The sequence below is a fragment of the Nycticebus coucang genome, chromosome 22 (assembly GCF_027406575.1).
Source record: "Nycticebus coucang isolate mNycCou1 chromosome 22, mNycCou1.pri, whole genome shotgun sequence".
Classification (NCBI taxonomy): domain Eukaryota; kingdom Metazoa; phylum Chordata; class Mammalia; order Primates; family Lorisidae; genus Nycticebus; species Nycticebus coucang.
Genome location: NC_069801.1, coordinates 15,301,061 through 15,328,244, shown reverse-complemented (window position 1 = coordinate 15,328,244; position 27,184 = coordinate 15,301,061). Strand labels below are relative to the sequence as shown.

The 27,184-nt window shown below is 40.6% G+C and overlaps 1 protein-coding gene across 5 annotated transcripts in view; it reads left to right on the top strand.

Annotated features, from left to right (window-relative positions):
* HP1BP3 (heterochromatin protein 1 binding protein 3) overlaps window positions 1-19,643 on the top strand; it is a 49,006-nt gene extending 29,363 nt beyond the window's left edge. For 4 of the 5 annotated variants that reach the window (XM_053577416.1, XM_053577417.1, XM_053577419.1 and 1 more), the window contains 5 exons: window positions 3,859-3,949; window positions 10,753-10,912; window positions 13,899-14,010; window positions 17,339-17,449; window positions 17,883-19,643. In XM_053577416.1, coding sequence (XP_053433391.1) covers window positions 3,859-3,949; window positions 10,753-10,912; window positions 13,899-14,010; window positions 17,339-17,449; window positions 17,883-18,177 — 769 coding nt within the window. In that variant the 3' untranslated portion in view covers window positions 18,178-19,643. Of the gene's footprint in view, window positions 1-3,858; window positions 3,950-10,659; window positions 10,913-13,898; window positions 14,011-17,338; window positions 17,450-17,882 lie in introns of those variants that run through there. The other variant, XM_053577420.1, reaches the window with a different exon arrangement.
* The last annotated feature ends 7,541 nt before the right edge of the window (window positions 19,644-27,184 follow it).

The following is a 27,184-nucleotide window of genomic DNA, read 5'->3' as shown; positions in this document are numbered from 1 at the left end:
AGTGAAACACTGTCTTTAAAATAAATAAATAAATAAAGATGGGAACACAATTCACTTTTTCTCCCTTTATTCTCTACTTTTTGTTTCCTAGAGACCATACCTCCCAATTTTTATCCTTCCTTATATGGTTTTATTCCACTCACATAAGACATTGTATAACTACTGGTGTAACTTGAAACATATTCTGTCATCATCTTATATTAGAATCAAATTTGCCTGATAATAGGTGGCTTATCAGCCCCCAAATGCTAATTAACCTTAAATACCTTTTGCTAGGACTAATAAATGATAACTATTTCCTTTAAACCAGTAGTTTTCAACCTGCCTAATGCCGCAACCCTTTAATACAGTTGCTTTGGGTCGCAACCTAGAGGTTGAGAACCCCTGTTTAAACTCTTTTTTTTTTTTTTTTTCCCCTTCACTTCTGTGAAACTATGTTGAATTTCTCTACCTCTAATTATGGTGTATAGTGGACTCTTGTCATATACACATTTAACATGAAAATTCACCATACTTAATTTAACCAAACAAAAAAGTGAGAAAAGTATTAGTTGGCTATATTCCCACCTGCACTTCTTCTTGCTTTACCCCCATCACTACACCCAAGTGCACTATTGTCAGCTTCCACATTGCAGGTTTCAGTGGTCAGTTCTAATCCTATCTTAACTTGTTTCCCTCTAACTGGCATTTGACATAGATGATTTCTCCTACCTGCTGGAATTTTTTTTTTTTTTTCTTTTTTTTTTTTTTCATTTGCCTTCCAGGATAGTTCCTGATTTTCCTCCAAGTTTATTGCCCCTCTTTTCTTAATTTCCTAAGCATTTTCTGTTTCTATTAGCACCATGCTCTAACCAACTAAGCTAACCGGGCTCACAGTATTTTCTATTTCTAGCTCACCTTTTTTTTTTTTGAGACAGACTCTCACTATGTCGCCCTCAATAGAGTGTCATGACATCACCGCTCACAGCAACCTCCAACTCTTTGGCTTAAGCTATTCTCTTGCCTCAGCCTCCCAAATAGCTGGGACTACAGGCACACCCAGCTATTTTGTTGTTGTTGTTGTTGTTGTTATCGTCATATTGTTTTTAGCAGGCCTGGGTCAGGTTCAAACCCACCAGCCCTGGTGCATGTGGCTGGCACCCTAACCACTGAGCTATGGGTGCCAAGCCTCTAGCTCACCACTTAATAATATAAGGGTACCCTCAGGGTTGTTTACAATTCAGGCATCTTATTTCTTTTATCCATACTCAGTTGGAATTTCATTCTTCTAATAAAGCTTTTATTTTTATATGAGATAGGGTCTCTGTTGCCTCAGCTAGAGTGCCATAGCTTCATCATAGTTCATTGTGAACTCAAACTCTTGGCCTCAAGTGATCCTCCCACTTAGGCCTCCTAGGTGTGAGCCACCTCACCCAGCCCGGCCCATTTAAAACTTGAAATATTGGCTGGGCATGGTGTCTCATGCCTGTAATCACTCTGGAAGGCTGAGGCAGGTGGATTGCCTGAGTTCACAAGTTCGAGACCATCCTGAGCAACAGCAAGACCCCATCTCTAAATATAGCTGGGCATTGTGGTGGGTACCTACAGTCCCAGCTACTTGGGAGGCTGAGGCAGGAGAATCGTTTGAGCCCAAGAGTTTGAGGTTGCTGTGAGCTATGATGTAACAGCACTCTACTGAGGGCGACGAAGTGAGATTCTGTCTCAAAAAAAATAAAAAACTTTAAATATTGCCTAATAGGCTGGGCACAGTGGCTCATGCCTGTAATTTAGCACTCTGGGTGGCCAAGGTAGGTGGATTGCTTGAGCTCAGGCATTTCAAACCAACCTGAGCAAGAATGAGACCGCATCACTACTAAAAATAGAAAAACTAGCCAGGCATTGTAGTGGGCACCATAGTCCCAACTACTTGGAAGGCTGAGGCAGGATGATGGCTTTAACCCAGGAGTTCATGAGGTTCCTACGAGCTATGATGACACCATGGCACTGTTATTCAGGGTGACAGAGTAGGACTCTGTCTCAAAAAAACCCCTCATTATTGGAAGAATGAATTAAAAAAATGAAAAATGGAAAAAGGATTTATTTTTTTTTTTAGCACCGCAAGGCTAGAAAAGGTTTCTCTTTCTCTGCTGCATTCCTTTTAATAAAGGGATTTGTTATGTGTAAGTTTGGATTCAATTAAAGGCCTACACTTGGGAATCTGGGGGGCCTCATGTAGGCTTAAGGCTACAGGTTTATGCCTCATGTGAAGTAACACATGAATTTCTGCTCCCATGTATTGGGGGCTAGAGCATTGTGATTAAGGGTACAAACTTGGGAATCAGGCCCCTTAAGTTTAAATCCTATCTTTGTCATTTTGTAGCTTTGCAACTTTGCATTAAGTTACCTCTTGTGTCTTGGTTCCCTCACCGATGAACAGTGTAACCGAAAGGGCTTACATCTCTTAGTATATGTTAAGCACTTAAAACAGTCCTTGGCACCTTCTAAGTGTTTATCTAATGTTAATCTTACTAGTCTAGATTTATTTCTAGATAGATTTAGTTCTAACTTATTTCTAATGGTATGAACATCATACCTTGTTAAATATGATTCTAATGTTTAAAGACATTGTATAACATACAAATCACCTTCTTAAATTGATAACAGTGATTTTTTTTTTTTTTTTTTTTTGTAACCCTAGAGGAGAACTTGGCTTATGGGGTTTACATGGCAACTTTAGTTTCACCATTAAGGTTATGTTTTGAAATTTTCTAGGATAATCAATCTTGTCATGGCATTAGAGATCAAATTTTAAAATCTAATTCTTGTGTGAGATTTAACTTTTGCTCTTTGGTTTTTTTCTTTCTACTCATACCAAAAAGTAAACATAGGCCAGACTCAGTTTTTGTCTTAATTTGTCTAAATATAGTATTTTCTTTTCAATTTTTTTTTTTAGACAGCCTTACTATGTTGCCCTCTGTAGAGTGCAGTAGCATCACAGCTCACAGCAACCTCAAACTCTTGGGCTTAAGCCATTCTCTTACCTCAGCCTCCCAAGTAGCTGGGACTCCAGGCACCCACCACAACACCTGGCTATTTTTGTTGTTGTTGTTGTTGTTGTCATTATTGTTTAACAGGCCCGGGGCCAGTTGTTTGTTTGTTTTGTTGTTTTGAGGCAGTCTCACTTTGTCACCCTAGATAGAGTGCTATGGCATCATAGCTCACAACAACCTCAGACTCTTGTGCTCAAGTGATTCTATTGCCTTAGCCTCCTAAGTAGCTGAGACTAAAGGCACCCGCCACAATGCTGGGCTATTTTTGGAGACAGGGTCTTCTCCCTCTAGCTCAGTCTGGTCTCCAACTTATGAGCTTGGATGATCCACCTACCTCAGCCTCTAGAGACTGGGTCTTGCTGTAGTGCTCAAGCTGGTCTCAGACTCCTGACCTCAAGAGATCCTCCAACATTGGTCTTGCAAAAGTGCTGAGATTACAGGCATGAGCCACCCAAACAATTACATCTATGGATTTCTAATAGATTGGTCTTAATGTTTTGTGTCAGAGAATTCCAGAGTTGGATGACACTTTAAAGGTATCTATCCTTTGTTTGATTATATTGTTTGGCCACTCTGTAGTCTAGTGGTACTAAATGGTAGGTTTTTAGAGTGCCCTGGCAATTTCAGAATTGGTTCTGTATGGTACGTGCTTCTGTGCGTTAGAGTGTTAAGTTTACCAGCAATTTATTATTACCTTTTCTTGCATTTTAACAAAGTACTGCGATATCATAGGAATCAGAACTTTAGGCCTACAAATAACCCTGGATCTATTTCTTTAACTTTTTCTTTCATTGATATATTTATCATTATTTTTTGTTTTTCTCTGCAGGCCTCAGCTGTTGAAGAATGCTCTGCAGAGAGCAGTAGAGAGAGGCCAGTTAGAACAGATAACTGGCAAAGGTGCTTCGGGGACATTCCAGGTGCCAAAGTCTTGATTGTAGAGAAGTAGTCCTCAAAAGTTTTTTGTTTCAGAACCTCCTTAGACTCTTTAAGAATTTATTGAGGGGCTGCGCCTGTGGCTCAGTGAGTAGGGCGCCGGCCCCATATGCCGAGGGTGGCGGGTTCGGACCCAGCCCCGGCCAAACTGCAACAAAAAAATAGCCGGGCGTTGTGGCGCGCGCCTGTAGTCCCAGCTGCTCAGAAGGCTGAGGCAAGAGAATCGCGTAAGCCCAAGAGTTAGAGGTTGCTGTGAGCCATGTGACGCCACAGCACTCTACCCGAGGGCGGTACAGTGAGACTCTGTCTCTACAAAAAAAAAAAAAAAAGAATTTATTGAGGAACCCAAAGAGCATTTGGGGGCTTTTTTGGTGGTTTTTGTTTTTGTTTTTGTTTGCAACAGTCCCACTATGTGACCCTTGGTAGAGTGCTGTGGTGTCACAGTTCACAGCAACCTCAAACTCTTGGGCGTAAGAGATTCTCTTGCCTCAGCCTCCCAAGCAGCTGGGACTGCAGGCGCCCACCACACCACCTGGCATTTTGTTTCGTTTTGTTTTGTTTTCCATGCCCCAGTTTGAACCCACCAGCCCTGGAGCATGTGGCCGGCACCCTAACTAGTGAGCTATGGGTGCCCAGCCTGGTGGTTTTTTAACAACTTGATTGAAATATGGTTTGTTTAAGATATGCTCATTTTAAGTTATACTTTGTCAGTGATTTTTAATAAATTTACAGAGTTGTACAATTATCAAAATTCAATTTTAGGACATTTCCCTAAAAGAGCCCTTGTGCCCTCAGTCTCAGGCAACCTACTAGTCTACTTTATGTATAGACAGGCCTTTTTTTTTTTTTTGTAGAGACAGAGTCTCACCTTATCGCCCTCGGTAGAGTGCCGTGGCATCACACAGCTCACAGCAACCTCCAAATCCTTGGGCTTACGTGATTCTCTTGCCTCAGCCTCCAGAGCAGCTGGGACTACAGGAGCCCGCCACAACGCCCGGCTATTTTTTTTTTTTTGTTGCAGTTTGGCCGGGGCTGGGTTTGAACCCACCACCCTCAGCATATGGGGCCGGCGCCCTACCCGCTGAGCCACAGGCGCCGCCCAGACAGGCCTTTTTTGCACATTTTTTACATTGTGGTCTTTTGTGTCTGGCTTCTTTTACTTAGCATAATGTTTTTGAGTTTTACTCATGTAGTAGCACATAATCATGCTTTAATTTTTCCTCCCAAATAACATTTCATTGTGTGGATCTAACTCATATCATCTATCTATTCATGAGTTGATGGACATTTGAGTTATTTCCACTTTTTAGTTTATTATGATTATTACTGTCTATGAATATTTATATTCACGTTTTTGTACAGATGTTTGTTTTTAGGACTTGCTGGGTCATATGATAAATTTATGCTTTTAGAAATTACTGTGTGCCTGCACCATTTTATATTCCCACCGGCAATTTATGAGGGTTCAGGATTCTCCATATTCTGTCAACATTTGTTATTCTTTTGATTATACTCATCCTAGTGAATATGTGTTTGTTTTGTTTTGAGACAGAGTCTCACTGTATTGCCCTCAGTAGAGTGCTGTGGCATCACAGCTCACAGTAACCTCAAACTCTTGGGCTTAAGCGATTCTCTTGCCTTAGCCCCCCAAGTAGCTGGGACTACAGGCGCCTGCCACAACACCCGGCTATTTTGTTGTTGTAGTTGTCATTGTTTTATAGCTGGCCCGGGCCAGGCTCAAACCTGCCAGCCTCCGTGCATGTGGCTGGTGCCGTAACCACTGTACTAAAGGCCCCAAGCCTGAATATGTGGTTTTGATTGGCATTTCTCTAATGACTGCTGATGTTGAGTATCTTTTCAGACACTTAATAGCTATTTGTTTTATTTCCTTTGAATTCTCTATTCAAGTACTTTACTCATTTTAGAAATTGGGTTATTTATTGCTAGGAGCAGTGGCTCACACCTGTAATCCCACCACTTGGGAGGCCGAGGCAGGTGGATTGCCTGAACTCACAGGTTCGAGACCAGCCTGAGCCAGTGCAAGACCCTGTCTCTAAAAAGAATAGCCAACATAGTGAGATTCTGTCTCCAAAAAAAAAAAAAAAGAAGAAAGAAAATGTTGGGTTATTTATTGTAAGCGGTTCTTTAGTATAAAGAAATGTCCCTCATCAAATATTTGACTTGTAAATGCTTTCTTCTATTCTGTCACTTTTCCCTTAGTATCTTTTTTTTTTTTTTGGTTTGGTGACAGAGTCTCACTATATCGCCCTTGATAGAGTACTGTGGTGTCACAGCTCACAGCAACCTCCAACTCTTGGGCTTAAGCGATTCTCTTGCCTCAGCCTCCCAAGTAGCTGGGATTACAGATGCCCACCACATTGCCTGGCTATTTTTTGTTGTTGTTGTTGTTGTTGTTGTTGTTGTTGTTGTTGTTGTCGTCGTCATTGTTGTTTTAGCAGGCCTGGGCCAGGTTCGAACCCACCAGTCCCAGTCTGTGTGGCCTGCACCCTAACCACTGAGTGACAGGCGTCAAGCTTTTCTTTTCTTTTTGTTTGTTTAGGAGACAGAGTCTCAACTCTGTTGCCCTGGGTAGAGTGCTGTGGCACCATAGCTCGCAGCAACTTCCAAACTCTGGGGCTGAAATTATCATCTTGCCTCAGCCTCCCAAGTAGCTGAGACTATAGGTGCCTGCCATAATGCCCAGCTAGTCTTTTTATTTTTAGTAGAGATGGGATCTTGCTCTGGCTCTTGCTCTTGCTCAAGTTGGTCTTTAGCTCCTAAGCTCAAGCAGTCCACCCTCCTTAGTCCCCCAAAGTGCTAGATTAAAGGTGTGAGCCACCATGTTTGGCTCTCAGTATCTTTTGAAGCACAAAGTGTTTGATTTTGCTGAAATTCCATTTATCATTTTAAAAATTTCTCATACTACTATTGAATCTAAGGAATCACTGCCTAACTTAAATAAATGAAAATTTGCTCCTATAAAGTTTTTAAGAGATGTTTTAAAGTATCTTTTGAGTGTTTTAATTTGGGCTTATGTTTAGGTCTGTGATCCATATTGAATTTTGTTTATAGTATGAGTCAAGTTTATAATATATCTATCATTTTGCATATGGATATCAAACTCATTGAATTGCATTGGCACCTTATCAAAAGTCAGTTGACCAAACTAGGCAAGGTGGCTCAAGCCTGTAATCTTATCACTCTGGTGGGGTGAAACTGGAAGATCACTTGAGCTCAGAAGTTTGAGACCAGCTTGAGCAAGAGTGAGACCATGTCTCATTAAATTGGAAAAAAATTAGCTGGGCATTGAGGTGGGTACATGTAATTCTAATTCCAACTACTGGGGAGGTTGAGGCAGGAGGATCACTTGAGCTGTGGAGTTGGAGGTTGCCATGAGCTAGACTATTGCCATGGCACGCAAACCTGGGGCAATAGAGCAAGACTCAAAAGGTGGGGGAGCACGGTGGCTCACAACCTCTAATCCTAGCACTGTGGGAGGCCAAGGCTGGTGGATTGTCTGAGCTCATGGGTATGAGACCAGCATAAGCAAGAGCAAGACCCCCATCTCTAAAGAAAAAAAAAACATAGGTAAGTATTGTGGCAGGCACCTGTAGTCCTAGCTACTTGGGAGGCTGAGGCAAGAAAATCACTTCAGCCCAAGTATTTGAGGTTGCTGTGAGCTAAGATGCCATGGCACTCTACTGAGGGTGACAAAGTGAAACTCTGTCTCCAAAAAAAAAAAAAAATCAATTGACCATAAATATTAGAGTTTATTTCTTGACTCTCAATTCTGTTTCATTGGGTCTGTATGTGCATCCTTAATGCCAGTACCACACTGTCTTGATGACTGTGGGCTTTAAAATATTGAGTTTTGAAATGTTGACTTGTAAAAGCCCTCTTTTGCAAGAATATTTTGTCTATTCTAGGTCCCTTGCAATGCCATTCAAATCTTAGGGTCCACTTGTTAATTTCTACAAGAAGAAGAAACAAAAACAGCTGGGATTTTGGTAGGAATTGCATTGAACCTGTAGATCGATTTGTAGTGAATCATTCTCTTTACAGTGTTAGGTTTTTCAGTCCATGAACATTGAATATCTTTTTATGTGATTTCTTTCAGCAGTGTTTTATAGTTCGTGGTGTAAAAGTCTTGAATTTCTTCTGTTAAATTTATTCCCAAGTGTTTTATTCTTTCTCCATGCTATAGTGAATAGAATTGGTTTTTTTTCTTTCATTTTCAGATTGTTCATGCTAGCTTAAAGAGGTATAACTGATTTGTCTACTGATCTTTGCTTGATCCTAGCCAAAAGCCAAAAAGCAGTTGTCTGTTGGTCTGGTATACTGCAGCCTTGCTGAACTTATTCACTAGTTCTAGTGGTATTTTTGTAGATTCCTTAGACTTTTCTACATACAGGCTCATGTTATCTGCAAATAAAGATGATTTTACTTCTTTTCACTCTAGATGTCTTTTACTTCTTTTTCTGGCCTGATTATTCTTGATAGAACCTTCAAAACAGTATTGAATAGAAGTGATAAGAGCAGACATCCTTTCCTTGTTTTCTATCTTAGAAAGCATTCAGTCTTTGCACCAGCTGGTAGATTTTTCATGGATGCCTATTGTCAGCTTGAAAGAGTTCTATATTCTTAGTTTGTTGGGAATTTTCATCATGAAAGACTGTTGGATTTGTCAAATGATTTTTCTGTGTCTAATGAGATGATTGTGTGGTTTGTGTCCTCTGTGGAGAGTAAGAATGATTGTGTACGAAGTAGAGAAATATCCAATTATGTGACAACCTTCGTGTAATAAAAATTTGTTTAAATTTAAAAAATAAATAAAAGTAAAAGGTTAGTTGCCATGCGGAACTTGAAACCCTATCAGTGAACTTCCTGTACTGTTACCTTAAAATCCATTGATCTGTTTTGAACTTTGAGTAGATCTTTTTGCCATGCATATTTTTGTAATATGGTGAGTTGGTCATTTGGAAATTAGTGGCAGATTTTCCAAATGTTGCTATGTCATCATATCATGACAAAAATCATAATCATTGGTATCAGCTATTGATCTTGTAAGAACAGTATTTAAATAATTGGGAAGATAATAACAAGCTCACAATGGTAGATACAAATTTTCCACAATTTAAGTTTTCTCTCAAAAAGTTAGATTTTTGTCATAACGTTGTTTGACTTGAAGTGACAGGCTCATTTAATTCATTCTTAAGATGCTTTCTACCATATGCCCATTTCTAAATTACACTAGTTTATTTATCAGTTACTTCTTCAAGTAAAAAAGGTATTCCAAGAAAAGTATGACTACTTCAACTCCTAACTCAAATAATCACAGATGTGCTTTTCCTGAGGAATATCATCCCTCCATGTGTAGCCATAATGCTTTATGTGTTCTTACTGTTTCAACCCATAAAATATTAAAAAGACACACTCAAGGATTGAGATGTAATAAAATACTTTTTACTACTTTATCAAGGGCAGTCGTAAGTGAATTGGTACTGTTCTTCTTTTAAACCATAGTACATAGCAATTAAGGAAGAGAACCATATTTTTGTGCCTGTGCCTTGATTTGTGATAAGGTGGCAGCAGTTTTATCCACTATTGCTTCTGCATCATCAGTGCGGTGGAAAAGGCAAATCACATTTTAGTTTTATTATGAAAATAGTTTTGACCTTGTAGATCCTCTGAAAGGGTCTCAGGACACACCCCACATCCCCCCTTCCCCCCGAAAGTTGTGGATCACTCTTTGAGAACCACTAACCACTATTGTAGAGCGCTCCTAATTTTCTCCTTTTTCTTTTTGCTTATGAATAATACCCTTTGTTCTCAGCCTTTCGTGTTGAAATATGCTATATAATTTTCTATTGTATGACATATTTATCAAAATTTTCTTTTGCAATTTTCTTTATAGGATTAACAAGGCTACTTATTACTTTTGTGACTACAACTGACCCTTGAACAACACAGGGTTTGGGGCCCTGATGCTCCCTTTCCCTCTCCCTGTAGTCAAAAATCTGCATGTAACTTGACTCCCCAGAAATTTACCTACTAATTGCAAACTGTTGAGTGGAAACCTTATTGACAGTATAAACATTGCTTAACACATATTTTGTATGTTGTATGTATTATATACTGTATTACAACAATAAAGTAACCTACAGAAAAGAAAATCATAAGGTACCCTCATTGAATCCCCAACAGTTAAAAAAAAAAAAAGAAAAAAAATCAGTAATCACAAAAAAAAAATCATAAGGAAGAGAAAATATTAAATGAAAGAGGATCATCTTTAAGGTCTTCATCCTTTTTGTCTTCATATTGAGTAGGTTGAGGTGAATTGGTCTTATCTTGGGTGGCAGAAGCAAAAGAAAATCATGTATACAAACCCATGTTGTTCAAGAGTAAGCTGTACTTCATTCTGTAGATTCAGAAAAAGGAAGTATTCTCAAAAGTGTCTTAATTTATTGGGTCTACAGGGTTAGGGGTTAGGGTTAGGGTTTGACCTGCTTATAGGAGTAGAGTGGTCAGTATCTTTGGGTTAGGTTGGCTATTGCTGTTGTAGGGTGGATGGAGGGGTAGATAGAAGGAGAAATTATCCATGAGGTTTAGGACTCCTCAGGTTGAATACCTGGTGAATAGAAAAGAAAGTCCCTAACCTGAAAATTTATTGTAAAACATATCTGTGCTAATGCAGGAACTCCGACCCACCTGGTGCAGAGGAGTCTTGTCTTGACCTGCTTTGGGAGAGTGTTGTCTTGATGCTTTTCTCTTCCTCCTTGGAAAACAGCTGAAGAAATCAGGGGAGAAACCCCTGCTTGGTGGAAGCCTGATGGAATATGCAATCTTGTCTGCCATTGCTGCCATGAATGAGCCGAAGACCTGCTCTACCACTGCTCTGAAGAAATATGTCCTGGAGAACCACCCAGGGACCAATTCTAACTATCAAAGTAAGACTCAGAATTGCATGGATTTAACTGGGATTAGGGAATTTTTCTTTTGAGAAAACCTTAATGATCATGCTATTAACGTGAGAGTATTTATTGCTGACTCCCCAAACCAACAGAGAATAGCTTCACAATTTTTTTTGTTTTGTTTTTTGTTTTAAAGAAATAAGGTCTTCTGCTGCTGCCCAGGCTGCAGTATAGTAGCACAGTCATAGTTCACTGCAACCTCAAACTCCTAGGCTTCTCTGTCTTCCTCTTGAGTATCTCAGACTACCAGGGTGGACCACCACACCTGGCTAATTTTTGTATATTTTTTGTAGAGATGAGGTCTCTCATTGCCATGGCTGGTCTTGAATTCTGGCCTCAAGCGATCCTCTTGCTTTGGACTCCCAAAGTGCTGGGATTACAGGCGCAAGTCACCATTGCTGGCCACAATTTTATTCTTAAAAAAGAAAAAACGAGGGCGGTGCCTGTGGCTCAGTGAGTAGGGCGCCGGCCCCATATGCCAAGGGTGGCGGGTTCAAACCCAGCCCCCGCCAAACTGCAACAAAAAAATAGCCAGGCGTTGTGGCAGGCGCCTGTAGTCCCAGCTGCTTGGGAGGCCGAGGCAAGAGAATCCCGTAAACCCAAGTGTTACAGGTTGCTGTGAGCCGTGTGACATCATGGCACTCTACCCGAGGGCAGTACAGTGAGACTCTGTCTCTACAAAAAAAAAGAAAAATGAGGCTCAGTCCAGTGGTTACGGCGCCAGGCACATGCACCGAGGCTGATGGGCCAGCTAAACAACAACAAGTACAACAAAAAACAGCCGGGTGTTGTGGCAGGCACCTGTAGTCCCAGCTACTTGGGAGGCTGAGGCAAGAGAATCGCTTAAGCCCAAAAGTTTGAGGTTGCTGTGAGCTGTGATGCCACAGCACTCTACCAAGGGCAACATAGTGAGACTCTTGTCTCAAATAAATAAGATTTATCCTAATGTTCAGTGTCTATTGATCAGAAGTTGATTTCCTATGAAATTTTTCTGATAACATATTTTTATTATTTTTCTTTTTTTGTCTGAGACAGAGTCTTACTATGTCGCCCTTGGTAAAATGCTGTGGCATCACAGCTCACAGCAATCTCAAATTCTTGGCCTTAAGCAATTCTCTTGCCTCAGCCTACCAAGTAGCTGAGACTACAGGTTCCTGCCACAATGCCCCGGCTGCTGCTGCTGCTGCTGTTGTTGTTGTTGTTACTGTTACTGTTTTTTTAGCAGGCTCTGGCTGTGTTCCTGAGACTACAGGTTCCTGCCACAATGCCCCGGCTATTTTTGTTATTGTTGTTACTGTTACTGTTTTTTTTAGCAGGCACTGGCTGTGTTTGAACTGCCAGCTCTGGTGCATGTGGCTGAAGCCCTAACCACTGAGCTATGGGCACTGAGTCACTTTTTTTTTTTGAGTCACATATTTTTATTCTAATTTAGATAAGGCTCTGATTTTAAACATCTCTCTGTTATATTTTTGCCTTTTTTGTTTTTTTTTGCAGTTTTTGGCTGGGGCTGGGCTCAAACCCACCACCTCCAGCATATGGGGCCGGCACCCTACTCCTTTGAGCCACAGGTGCTGCCCCCCGCCTTTTTTTTTTTTTTTTTTGAGGGTGGTGGTTTGCTTTGCTTTGTTGCCCAAAACTAGAGTACAGTGGCTTTATTATAGCTAACTATTACCTCAAACTCTTAAGCTCCAATGTTCCTCTGGCCTCAGCCTTCCAAGTAGCTGGGCCAACAAGAGCATACTATCACGTTTGGCTAATTTTTGTATTTTTTGTAGAAATGAAGTCTTGCTATGTTGTTCAGGCTGGTCTCAAACTCCTGGCTCAAGTGCTTCTCCCACATGGCATCCCAAGGTTTTAGGATTACAGGCATGAGCCACTGTGCCTGGCTCATGTACTTAATATATTGTGGCTCTATAGTCTCTAATTGTATATTGACCCTTAGAGGCTATTTCATGATTTTTTATTCTTGGCCAAGTATTTTAAGAGAAGATCAATTTGAGTTCAACTACTCAACTTTTTGAGTTTCATTATTGTGCAGCTTTTTTAGATGCTGAATCACTATAAAATACATTTTTTTTTTTTTTTTGGCTGGGGCTGGGTTTGAACCCACCACCTCCGGCATATGGGGCCAGCGCCCTAACCCTTTGAGCCACAGGTGCCGCCCCTATAAAATACATTTTTTAATATGTCTGTGTAAGAAAGATAAGAATTGAGGAAACGCAATATTGTTTTGTTCTGTTTGCTCATTTGTGAGGAATTGGTTTTGTTCATCTTTGTAAAATAATTCTCCTAGATGATTATCAATACCTGTGTATCAATAAATGTTTAAAGGAATGAAAATAATGAAATATTTAGTGTTAGCTCTGCTATTGACCATTTATGTGCTACCTTAGGGCAGGTCACTTAACTATTCTGGGCTCAACTTGCTTAACCATTCTGAGCTAAAACTGAAATGAGGAATTTGACTTAATTATCTTAATGTCTCTTTCCATTATAATTTAACTCTTGTCAAATTTATTGGCTCTAAATAATTTTATTTTTATTTATTTATTTTTTTTGACATAGAGTCTCACTATGATGCCTTGGCATCACAGCTCACAGCAACCCCAAACTCTTGGGCTCAAGCAATTCTCTTGCCTCAGCCTTCCAAGTAGATGGGACTACAGGCGCCTGCCACAACGCCCGGCTTTTTTTGTTGTTGTTGTATTTATTGTTGTTTAGCAGGCCTAGGCTGAGTTTGAACCCACCGTCCTCGGCACGGTAGCCACTGTGCTACGGGTACCAAGCTCTAAATAATATTTAACGAATAAATACCTTTTGACCAAGGAGGATTCACTTTAATCACATGTCATTTACCTTATGTGACAGGACACTGAATTTGTTGACATCTAATTATGGTTGAGAGACTTACCAATCTGAATAATTAGGGGTAACTTTGTTCATTTTTGAATTTTTTGTTCAGTGCATTTGCTGAAGAAAACCCTGCAGAAGTGCGAAAAGAACGGGTGGATGGAACAGATTTCTGGGAAAGGGTTCAGTGGCACCTTCCAGCTCTGTTTTCCCTATTACCCAAGGTAAGCACTTACCCTATGATAAGTGGGTCATTGTAAATTTAAAATCTCATTTGGGGCTATAGGCTTAGTTTAACTTACTTTACCCTTATTAAATACAGTTATCCCTGGTATATGAGGGGGATTGAAGCCCATACATATTCAAGTCCACAGTCAGCCTTGTGGAACCTGCATATCTACAAAGTTGGCTTTCCATACATACACGTTTACAACCTAAGAACACTATTATTTCTGATCTGTGTTCGGTCGAAAAAATTCTGCATATGAGTGGACTGTGCAGTATAAACAAGAATAGGGGAGTTTTGGCTATCCTGCTAGAGCATAGTTAGCCAACTGTTTCTGGAATAAGCATCAAATGGGCGGCACCTGTGGCTCAGTGGAGTAAGGCGCCAGCCCCATATGCTGGAGGTGGTGGGTTCAAACCCAGCCCCAGCCAAAAACAAAAAAAAAAGAAAGAAATAAGCATCAAATTCTTTGAGATCCTTAGATGGTCAATTTGATCTTCATTCTTTCTTTACCAAGTAAAAATATTATTGGAGGATTATATATGTTTTAATTCTCTAATATCAAATAGGGAGAACATCACCTATTTTCAGGAATTCTTACTCTGGAGGCAAGGGATTGCTTGAACCCAAGAATTTAAGGTTGCTTTTAGCTTCAATGCCACGATACTCTACCCAGGGCAACAGAATGAGAGTGACTCTGTCTCCAAAAAATATCAAATTCTTATTCTACCTTCTTCATACTTGTCAGAGACAGGGACATTTATTTGAAAACTAAAAGTATTGAACACCTCCTAGGGCTAGGAATTATTCTGTGCACTGATGCTAAATAACTGTCTTATATTTTAATTTCCAGTGAAGTACCATGACATGTACTGCAAAGACCCTAATTAGTAAGACTGCAGTGTAACTTTGTTATTCTCTGTGTACAATCATAAGTGTTACGTGGCTGAATGCATATTTTATGAATTTTTTCAAACATTACCATTAAATTTAATTCTCAAGGTCACACATATAAAATGTAATAATTTGCCAGGAAGGTGGTATAGGCCTGCTTACTCAAAAGGCAAGGTAGGAGGGATTACCCGAACCTGGTAGTTTAAGTCCAGTCTGGGCAACATAGCAAGACTCCATCTCTAAAATAAATAAGTAAATTGTTTTTTCATTATTTAAAGACATATTAAAGTCTGGACGTGGTGGTTCATACCTGTAATCCTAGCTCTGGGAGGCTGAAGTGGGAGGATTGCTTGAGCTCAGGAGCTGGAGACCAACCTGAGCAAGAGTGAGACCCCATCTGAGTCTTGTAGCAGGTGCCTATAGTTCCAGCTACTCAGGAGGCTGAGGCAGGAGGGTTATTTGAGCCCAGAAGTCTGAGGTTGCTATCAACTAGGCTAAAGTCACAGCACTCAAACCTAGGACAAAAGAGACTCGGTCTCAAAAAAAAGGGCTGGGCACGATGGGTCATGCCTGTAATCCTAGCACTCTGAGAGGTTGAGGGAGTGGATTGCTTGAGCTCAGGAGTTTGAGACCAGCTGGAGCAAAAGTGAGACCTTGTCTCTTAAAAAAATAGCCATGGCGGGCATTGCCTGTGGCTCAAAGGAGTAGGGCACTGGTTCCCTATGTCGGAGGTAGCGGGTTCAAACCCAGCCCCAGCCAAAATCTGCAAAAGAATAAAAAAGTACCCATGGCGGGTGCCTGTGGTCCCAGCTAGCTACTTGGGAGGCTGAGGCAAGAGGATTGCTTGAGCCTAAGAGTTTGAGGTTGCTGTGAGTGGTGACATCATAGCCTGTACCAAGGGGAACAAAGTGAGACTCTGTTTCAAAAAAAGAAAGAAATATTAAAGGAATCTGGATTTCTACTATTTAAAGCCAAAATGAGTTAGGGCAGACATCCTCAAACTTTTTAAACAGGGGGGCCAGTTCACTGTCCCTCAGACCGTTGGGAGGGCTGGACTATAGTTTAAAACAAAAAACTATGAACAAATTCCTATGCACACTGCACACATCTTATTTTGAAGTAAAAAACAAAATGGGAACAAATACAATTCATACCGCTTCATGTGGCCCGCGGGTGCAGTTTGAGGACGCCTGAGTTAGGGGGTCCTTGCCAGGTTTCTTTACAACTTTGAAGAGATTTAGTCTTTTGAGGTCCCTGTCGACATTGATGTCATTTTGACACTATCATAAGGGCAAAAATGTGTACTGCTACATAGTCCATTGTCTATATACTCAATTGGCTAGTATAGCACTAGACATGTATTAGGAGTTTAAGTAATTATTTACTAAATAAATGATTAAAGGTCCTTTTTCTTCTATAAAGGTTTCATTGTGTGGGGAGGGGGTGCTCAATCCTTCTCAGGCTTTCCTCATTGTGGCCAGGACATCACTGAGCTCCTTCCACTTCCTCTAACTTGAATGATGTGTGTCCCATCCTTTTTTTTTTTTTTTTTTTTTTTTTTTTGAGACAGACTCACTATATCACCCTCAGTAGATTGCTATGGCGTCATAGCTCACAACTTCCAACTCTTGGGCTCAAGCTATTCTCTTGCCTCAGCCTCTCGAGTAGCTGGGACTACAGGCACCCACCACAATGCCTGGGTGTTTTTAGAGACGGGGTCTCGGTCTTGCTCAGGCTGGTCTCCAACCTGTGAACTCAGGTGATCTAACCGCCTCAGCCTCCCAGAGTGCTAGGATTACAGGCATGGGCCACCGCACCTCCCACCCATCCTTTTCTTGACAAAACTTTAGAGTCCATTTGTCCTTGGACCTTCATGGCATGCTGCTCATAAAGGGCAAAGCCACTCACTTCTCAGATCATGTCCCACACAAACTTGATGTGTTTGGTGAGGCACCTGCAGTGGTGGCTGTGCCTAGTAGGCTTGTTCATGGTTTTTGTTTGTCTGTTTGTTTTTTGTTTTTTTTGCAGTTTTTGGCTGGGGCTGGGCTTGAACTCGCCACCTCCGGCATATGGGGCCGGCACCCTACTCCTTTGAGCCACAGGCGCCGCCCACTTGTTCATGTTCTTGATCACCTTGTGGCCTAGTTGAGGCCTACAGCCATGAGGTAGCACATAGCCATGGCTGAGCTCCAATGGCTGGTGCAGTGAAAGAGAAAGGGAAGGAGGTATGATTTGGGACTTATATAGATTTGTCATAATGTGTGTGTTCGAGATAGGTTAAATTGTATCCTTATATATGTAATCAAACTTGACATATAGGTGAAAGTTGGGTAGAAGTGAAGAATGTCCAGAGAAGAGCATTTGGGTTCCCATTATTTTCCTTGTCCTGTATGGGGCTTCTTATTTTACTTAATTTTTTTTTTTTCCTGTAGCCCAGGAGTTCTATTTCCAAAGAAAGAGCCAGATGATTCTAAAGATGAGGATGAAGATGAAGATGAGTCATCAGAAGAAGATTCTGAGGATGATGAGCCACCACCTAAGAGGTGTGGATGTCTGAAAATCCCCTGGGTTGATGTTGTGGTGAGGATAATAAATATTTTAGAGCTGAAAATGGTACTAATAGGAGGGGCTGAAGATGGAAAGTATTTTGACACTCAACATCCTTCTCAGCTTCTTTATGTAACTTTTGAATTTATCTTCTCCCTTGAAAATGTAAGAGGCTCAGAATTTAGAAAGTGCTGTGAATACATAATTTACTTGTTGGTCAAACCTACATATGTCTATAGTTGAGTTATTCAAAGAAAAACAATTTCATATTACTATAGGAAAAGTACCATGGAATTAATGTGTAGGTTTCCATGAATTGGTTGAATTTTTATTGAGAGATTTATACAATTTTAGTAAAGAATTAAGTCACATTTCTGACCTTAACATAGATGACTTCTTATGATTGCTTTTGCTCTTTGGTCCTTATAGGTTACAGAAGAAAACCCCAGCCAAGTCCCCAGGGAAGGCTGCATCTGTGAAGCAGAGAGGTTCCAAGCCTGCCCCTAAAATCCCAGCTGCTCAGCGGGGAAAAGCTAGGCCCCTGCCCAAGAAAGCCCCCCCTAAGGCCAAAACTCCTGCGAAGAAAGGCAGACCCTCACCTTCAGTCATCAAAAAACCAGGTGGTAGCTCTTCGAAGAAGTCTGCAGCCAGTGTGAGAAAGGAAGTGAAATTGCCTGGCAAGGGCAAATCTACCATGAAGAAGACTTTCAAAGCGAAAAAGTAAATTTTATAGGGAAAAAGGGTATCATGATGAAATTTAAAATATTATTTTCTAAGGTCAGTGTGCATTTGTTTTAGTTTTGATGCTTTTAAAATTACATTGTTTACCTCCTCTATGAACATTGTATGGAGGGAATATGAATAAAGCAGTTTAGGCGTGTCTTAGTTTTAGGTGCTGGTCTTGGTGCCTGCCCCTTCCCTTCATTTTAATTTCTGCAATAATCCTGGACTTTCCTAAACTATGTAATCCATACTTGTCCTTTTGTTCTCCCGACCGAAAACCCCAGTTGTTTTTATGCTTTGACTTACTTTTTTCTTCCAGTTTTATCTAAACATTTGCAAAGATTTTTATATTTGTGGAAAGCATCAGCAGGATACTGGTCAGGGCTGGAAGTAAAAGGAGGCAGGATAGCACTGAATGAACTGACATCTCTTGCCTGGAGACTTTAGTGATAGCGGTAATAATCTTATTTATAAAAACCACTCCACTAACCCTTTCTCTCCAACTATAAACACAGAGACAGCTTTGGCAATAAGCCAGAACAGTATGATCTTCATTACATTTTGAAGATGCGTGACTCCTTTCAGCCACTTTTCACATAGATTAATTTCCAGGTATTTTTCACCAGCCCAGAGCATTGCATTCCCTGAACAGCAAGCACAAGTTCTATATACCACTTGGTTTTTGACTGAAGAGAAAGTATAGGAATATATTGAGTCTGTGATTTCTGGTCTCACCTATGTTACTAAAAATCAAAACAAATCTTGATGAAATGTTTAAATTTTGTTTTTGTTTTTAAATATTTGGAGCATGAGTTGTCACTTCCTGTTTGCCTTTTTCATAAGAAAATGTTGGAGAGTTACATCATTGCTAATGTAGAAATGTTAAGTGGAAAAAACATGCAATTTGCAAAAATAAACTAGATTCCAGATTCATCTGTGAGTTTTTTTCCCCTCCTTTCTTTCCACAGCACTTTTTGATAACAAGCAAGTGGCTTCCTTTTTGAGATATTTTAAAAAAGGAAAAAAAAAAAGTACATGAAGCCCTACTACCTAACCCTTTCTTATCTGTATTTGTTTTAGTATTGTGAAGTTGTGTTAAATAGTACTAGCTTTCTACTTGAAAGATAACCAATTCCTGGTTATTTCTTTTCCCTGTGGCACTTGACATTGTAATTGTCTTAAACTTTTTGGAATACATCTTCTGGCCCCTTGAGTGCTGCCAAAGGCAAAAAATGTTTCTTTTTCATTCCACTTGCATTGTTTCCTGGGATCCCCTCTGTAGCCTGAAGTATGACTGAGAAATGGACTTGAGAAGATAGGCTTGAATTAGATCCTAATCATGTGTGATCCCATCATGAGTTCATTGGAATTTATGTTGCATGTAAGGCAATCTTTCCTGTTGTAAATCTTCCTTTTTTAATGTACATATATTTTGAAAATATGAATAAACATGAAATTTTAAAAGCTGGTGAACTGTAGCTTATATTTAAAAGTTTTCTAGTATATCTTTAGAAGTAAAGTTTTGTCTTCACTTGAGTCTTTTCTGTTCCTTGCAAATGGAAACCACCATTTTCCTTTTTAAATACAAGCTCCAGTTTATTTGCTTTTGATGTTTCTAGTTATGTTGAATGCTGATTATTTAATGAAAAGGTTTTATATTCAACAAATATTCAATGTTCAGATTAAATCCTAGAAGAAATTACAGCACTGCAAAGTATAACAGATGAATCCTAATGTTAGGAAGTAATTCTAATTTCTGTTGTGCTGTTTAGCAAGTAATGATTCTTGATAGTACAAATATATAGGTACCTGTGCTCAGAATTCTCTTCCGCAATCAAAAAATGGAGGATTTGGGTTGGTTTCTTTGTTTTGTCATACTGCTTTTAAAAAGATGTACTGAGTAATCATCCGGTGGTTGTATTGCACATCAAATACTTAAGTGTAGGGTAAGAAATTTAGATCATTTAAGGTCCCTTCCAATCTTGACATTCTATTAACTATAAAGACAGTTTGCTTCGGCATCATGTAAAAGGGAAAAGAGAAGAGGTTCATTGCACTTGCACTGGGACTCAAGTTGTGCACCACCACTCCTGGTTAATTTTTTTCTTTTCTTTTTTTTTTTTTTTTGAGACAGAGTCTCAAGCTGTTGCCCTGGGTAGAGAGCCATGATGTCACAGGTCACAGCAACCTCAAACTCTTAGGCTTAAGCGATTCTGTTGCCTCCGCCTCCCAAGTAGCTGAGACTATAGGTGCCTGGCTATTTTTTGGTTGTAATTGTCATTTGGCAGGCCCCAGGCTGGATTTGAACCCACCATCTCTGATGTATGTGGCTGGCGCCTTAGCTGCTAAGCTATAGGCACTGAGCCACTCCTAGTTCATTTTTTAAAATGTTTTTATAGAGTTAGGGTCTCACTATGTTGTCTAGGGTGGTATTGAACTCCTGGGCTCAAATCATCCTGCCTCAGCCTCCCAAAGTGCTGGCATTTACAGTCATGAGCCACTATGTCTAGCCAATAAACTTGAAAAATTCAGGATTATAATTAAGATTTCCCATTTTTGGAACCTGAAAAATTGTATTAATTACTTTATCTCTCTTTGAGTTAAGTAAAAATGCGTTTTACCCGTGAAAGGAGAGAAATTTTATCCTTAATTGGAAATAGACCGTTCAACTATTTCCCTGTAGCTTCTGATTGATATTACCTCCTTATTTGTAGAGTTGCTTTTGTATTTTCTGGGTGGAATGGTCACTTACCTGCAGCACTAAGCTGAAGACCCAGAACTAATTGGTAAGTACAAAAAACCACTAAGGAACTACTTGATAAAAAAAGTGCTTAGAAACTATTGTCTGTAGATGGCGAAATGGTTTCCCTGTTGAGTTTTACGAAACTAATATCTACTAAGATTATAAGATTATCTTATAATCTTTATAAAGATTAACTACATGCCACATGTATACTATTTCCTTCTTTTTTTGAGACAGAGTCTTTATCACCCTTGGAAGTGCTATTGTGTCATAGCTCACAGCAATCTCCAACTCTTGGGCTCAAGTGAATCTCTTGCCTCAGCCTCCAGAGTAGTTGGGACTATAGACACTCACCATAATGCCCAGCTATTTTTAGAGAAGGGGTCTCACTCTTGCTCAGGCTGGTCTCTTAACTTCTGAGCTCAAGCAATCCACCTGCCTCAACCTCCCAGAGTGCTAGGATTACAGGTGTGAACAGTTACTGCACCTGGCCTTATCATTTTCCATAAGATTGTCAACTCCAGTGACTTTGGGGAGAGGGGTATTAGAACAACTTTCTACCTTAGGTGATCTAGTTTTAAAAGCTTAATCCTAACTTTTCTTAATTTTGTCAATGACTGATAAGGAGGCCTAATAAGGCACCCTCTCAAGCTGTTTTTCTCAAAAATTACAACTCTGTTTTTTCCTTTTGTGTGTAAATGTATAATTAACAATATTTGGTATTAAATCTTTGCTTAGCAAAAAGGACTTTCTCTAAAGCACATCTAAGTGTGTCTGATAAAGTTATAAATTTGGCTTACTAATGTAAATAGTGGTAATAGTTAATACTAGTTGAGTTTTTCCACATATCAGGCTCTGTACATATAGTTTAATCCTAGCAATTTTACAAGATGGTCACTATCTATTAATCCCAGAATGAGGTTCAATAAGGTGCCCCAGGTCCTAAGTGGCAAAGCCAGAATTGGAACCCAGGCACTAAATGAGATCCATCTTGATTGCCTCTACTTGCCAATTTTTCAAGCTCCTGAATTCTCCCTTTTCATGAAGCCTGGTGACTCCGTTATTCTACTCACAGAAGAGAAAGGACTTAAGAGTGCTCAGGACTTGGAAATGAAATTAAGTCAACTTTGCTAATCATTAAGTCAGTGTGGCTTTTATTTTAAGTTTGACAACTCAAAATTAGACTTTGGGTTACTAGGAGATAATTATCTCAGCTGCCCTAAATTATTTTTAGCACCCTGTACTCAAATTCTCACAAATATACTTCTCAAAGACTTAAAATTATCCCCCATTTTTCAGAAGAAAATACATTTAGCTAGTTTTCCCCAAATTAAACCTACAAAGTGATAGTTAAAACACAGGCTTGACTGACCACTCCTGTTTTCTCCGTTGCCTTAGTGGTTTTGTACAGCTTGGCAGCAAACCCTCTGGCAATAAGGGATAAGACTCATACCATTTAGCAAATCTTATTCCTGATAGGTTTTATAGTCATGTTTTTTAACTGCTAGAAGTTTAAAGATGAAAGAAAAAAAAAATTTTTTTTTTTCTTTTGAGACAAAGTCTTACTATGTCACCCTCAGTAGTATGCCATGGCGTCACAGCTCACAGCAACCTCCAACTCTTGGGCTTAAGCGATTCTCCTGCCTCAGCCTCCCAAGTAGCTGGGACTAACAGGCGCCTGCCACAGTGCCCAGCTATTTTTTGTTGCAGTTGTCATTGTTTGTTCTTTTAGCTGGCCCAGGCCGGGTTCAAACCCGACAGCCTCCGTGTATGTGGCTGCTGCCTTAACCACTGTGCTATGGTGCTGAACCAGAAAAATAATTTTCTTAATCAAATACAGCCTTGAGTTCCAAAAGTCAGAGAGCAGGGAAGAGAAGCCAGGTGGGCAAGAGATATGACTCCTTTCTCAGCTGTGTCCACCAGAAGCCTAGGCAGCCATCACCTGCCATGTGGTTCAAACCTGGGGCATCAGCTGGCCCCCTGGGATTTAGATTGAAGAGCAGAGGTACAGAGAAAACCAAACCTACTCCTTCCATTTTTTTAAATCGTCATTAAAAATTACCAGTTTAAGTTTTTCAAAATACATTTTCCCTTACTTTCTGAAATCTACCCCTAGGCCTCTCCTATTTTGTCTCTGACAACAAAGTTGTTTTTTTGTTTTGTTTTTTGTAGAGATCACCTTCGATAGAGTGCTGTGGCATCACAGCTCACAGCAACCTCCAATTCCTGGGCTTAGGCGATTCTATTGCCTCAACCTCCCAAGTAGCTGGGACTACAGGCGCCCACCACAAGGCCCGGCTATTTTGGGGGGGGCAGTTTGGCCTGGGCTGGGTTTGAACCCACCACCCTCGGTATATGGGGTCAGCGCCCTACTCACTGAGCCACAGGTGTCGCCTGACAACAAAGTTTTTAAAAAGCGTTTCTGAGTGAGGGGTCCTCTTTTTTTATTCCTGTACTTTTCAGTTGGGAAAGAACTAGAAACCATTCCTTGTTCCCCAGCTCAAAATAAACACAGTGCCTCTTTCTGGAACATCAATTTTATTCAAAGATACTGGGGGAGGGGGATGCCAATATTAAAGCAAATGGAAGGGCACTATCCTTGGAAATCACAAGAAGCTGTGGCTATGAGTTCACCGTGGAACCACAACTATAGTGCGTGCAACCTCAGCAAGTCACTTTACCCTTCTGGTTCTCCTCTGGAAAAGTGAGTTGAACTAGATTAGATCATCTGTTGCAGTACTCCAGCTCTGACGTTTCTACTTTCTGATACTACAACCTTCATACTTTGCCAACCAGAATAGGCAGGAAAGAGAAATCAGGCAGTACACAGTGGTGGCCTGTTTCCTGAGTAGGATTAGTTTGCTATGGCAGTTGGAACATACCACAGACTGGGGGCCTTAAATGAGAGAAATTTATCATCAGTTCTGGAGGGCAGAAATCTGAAATCAAGGGGTTGGCAGGGTTGGTTCCTTCTGAGGGCCCTCAGGGGAGGGTATGCTCCTGACCTCTCCTCTCCTGCGCTTGGAAATGGCATCTTCTCTCTGTAGTGGTCTATGTCAGATTTCCTCTTCTTAACAAAGACAGTAATGTTGGATTGGGACCCATGTTAATGACCTTAATTTAACTACCTCTTTAAAAATTTGATCTCTAGATACAGTTACATTCTGAGGTCCCAGAGGTTAGCACTTCAACTTATGAATTTGGGTGAGGTGGACATAATTCAGCCCATAATACTGTCTTAGAACTTTTCAAAAAAATCTGTGTTCTGGGCTGCTTAATTTGGGGGAACAATGTTGGGAGTAAGTTGCAAGGACAGCCATCAAGACACATCTGAGAGAACAATTGGTCCTCAAGGGTGAGAGTAACTGTCACCATGGGAAGTGTGTGCACTCAAAAACAGATTTGAGCTGGGCAGTGGCTTCTTCTATAATCCCAGCACTTTGGGAGGCCGAAGCAGGAGGATCACTTGAAGCCAGGAGTTGGAGGCCAACCTGAGCAACATAAATCTACAAAAGATGTAAAAATTATCCAGGTTCGGTGGTGTGTGCCTGGAGTCCCAGCTACTTGGGAAGTTTGGGGAGGAGGTTCTCTTGAGCCCAGGAGTTTGAGGTTGCATTCAGGTATGATTGATCGTGCCACTGCACTCCAGCCTCAGCAACAGAGCAAGACCCTGTCTCAAAAAATAAATAAAATAAATAATCAGATGTGGCTAAGATGCTACTATGCTCAGGCCTATCCCAAACTCACCATCTTGACTCTGGTTTTCAGCCCTGTTGTTGGAGATCAGCTGCTCACTGATGTGTTACTTCCCACTCACATTCGTCAGCTGGCAGCTCCAATGCCAGATTCTGAGATTTTAAAGAAAAGGGGAGATTGTGATAGCAAGCTCACACCCGTGTGGTTTAGTCATTGTCACTGAGTCATCAGGAAATACCAGGACATGGCGTGTGCACCAACGTGTTCAGCAAACATGACTCTCATCTTCACCACAGCTTGCCTTTTTTGTCATCCCTTCCCCTGCTTAATTTGGGTATCTCCTCTGGCCCTTGTGCACAAATGAGCCATGAATCCAATGGTTGAAATTCTACACCTGGTGGCTCTCAGAAGCTGTGTAGTCATGAATGTTAAGATCAGATGATGTGTCTGCAGCCTGGCCACTTTGCCCTGCAGTCCTGAGTAGAACTGGGTGCCTTGCCCAGGAGATGGCTGACACCCACTGAAGTTTGTTACCCTTGATGTAAACCAGGGGTCCTCAAACTACGGCCCGCGGGCCACATGCAGCCCACCAAGGATATTGATCCGGGCCTCCGGGTGTTTTTGCCACCGCTGCCTGTCCTGCTACAGTGCGCATGTGTAGAATGTGTGCGGCACTCTCCGACTCCCCTCCTCTCAGTCTCGGACTAACTGATGCACACTTGCATCACTTGTTACCACTAGCAGTGACAAATATGGAACCAGACATTGACCATCTCAATAGCCAAAAGCAGGCCTTTAGTTGTTCTTCATTTTAAATATTGTATTTGTTCCCGTTTTTTTTTTTTAATTCAAAATAAGATATGTGCAATGTGCATAGGAATTTGTTCATAGTTTTTTTTTTTTTAACTATAGTCCGGCCCTCCAACGGTCTGAGGGACAGTGAACTGGCCCCCTGTTTAAAAAGTTTGAGGACTCAGCAGTGCCTGTGGCTCAAGGAGTAGGGCACCGGTCCCATATGCCAGAGATGGCGGATTCAAACCCAGCCCCAGCCAAAAACCACAAAAAAAAAAAAAAAAAGTTTGAGGACCCCTGATGTAAACCTTTGAGTCTGTATGTCTAATGTACCTTTAGTAAGGCTATCTGGTATAAGCTTAAGAGTTTCTGTGCCTTTAATGGAATCAGACCCACTGAATTTAGTGGCCTAGGGAAATAGCTAAGATGAGCAGTTATATTACCTTGATACATAAATAAAAAAGAAGGAATGGATTTCAAATGTATTAATGCATTTGGTTTTGAAACCTTGTATTCTTGAGTAGGGGTGAAAGCCAATCAAAAGGGATCTTTGGTGGTAGTAAAGTCAGTAGCCAACATCACATACTTTGAACATATTTATCTTTCCAGATCTGATTTTTATGGTACTTTTGTGTGTTTTGTTATAAATCTCTGTATCCTAGGATCTAGCACAATGGCTGCCACTCTCATCTTGACTTCTGTCTCCTCCCAAGAAAGATTTAGAAGGCAGGGTCTTCCCTCTGGTTTTATTTTATTTTATTTATTTTATTTTTATTTTATTTTATATTATTTTATTTTATTCTGAGATAGGATTTTTCTCTGTTGCCCAGGCTGGAGTGAGTGCAATGGCATCATCATAGGTCACAGCAACTTTAAACTCCTGGACTCAAACGATCCTCCTGCATCACCCTCCCAAGTAGCTGAGACTTCAGGCATAACACCATGCTTGGCTAATTTTTCTATTTTTAGTAAAGATGGGGTCTCGCTCTTGTTCAGGCCAGTGTCCTAGAATTCCTGATCTCAAGCAATCCTCGTGCCTGGGCCTCCCAAAGTTCTAGGATTACAGGTGTGAGCCACCAAATCTGACCTTCCTCTGGTTTTTAACTATTTCATCATCTGAATTTAATTCCTTGGTCTTTTGTCATTTTGCTCTGAAACAAATTCCTGTCACTATTTTAAAAATTGTACGTATCAGAATGAATCATACACATCAGAAACTTGTTAAGTCAGTATTAATAGAGTTGTGCCTTGTGTTGTTTTCTCTAAATATTCTCAAAACGGTGACTGTGGATCTAGTAATTGGCATATCCTCAATTTAAAATTTACATTTTTTTAAGACAGCTAGGATTTAACCCTTTATCCTTTGTGTACTTAGGATTTCATAAATTATATTTGCAGAGAGTAGGCCCAACTTGTAAACCAACCTTGTTCCTTCTCATTCCTGGGCTTAAGGCCGTCAGATGGCTGTGGGGAAGTGTGTCCCACAGCACTTGACACAGGAAGTCAGTAGCCACTGGCCAGTCTATCACACACAAAAGAAAATCAAGAATAAAAGCAAAGTCTACTGTCAATTAATATTTACTGAGCGCTTCACTTACTGTGAATCAGGTGCTGTGCCAAGCACTTTGCCCACATGAACTCATTTGAATCCTCACAGGGCAGTGAGTGAAGCATTACTAAAGATCCTTTACAGATCACGCAGAGATTAAAGGGATTAAGGTGTTTGCTCAAGGTCTCACTTTTAGGACCACACCTCTGACCCTTACACCACACTGCC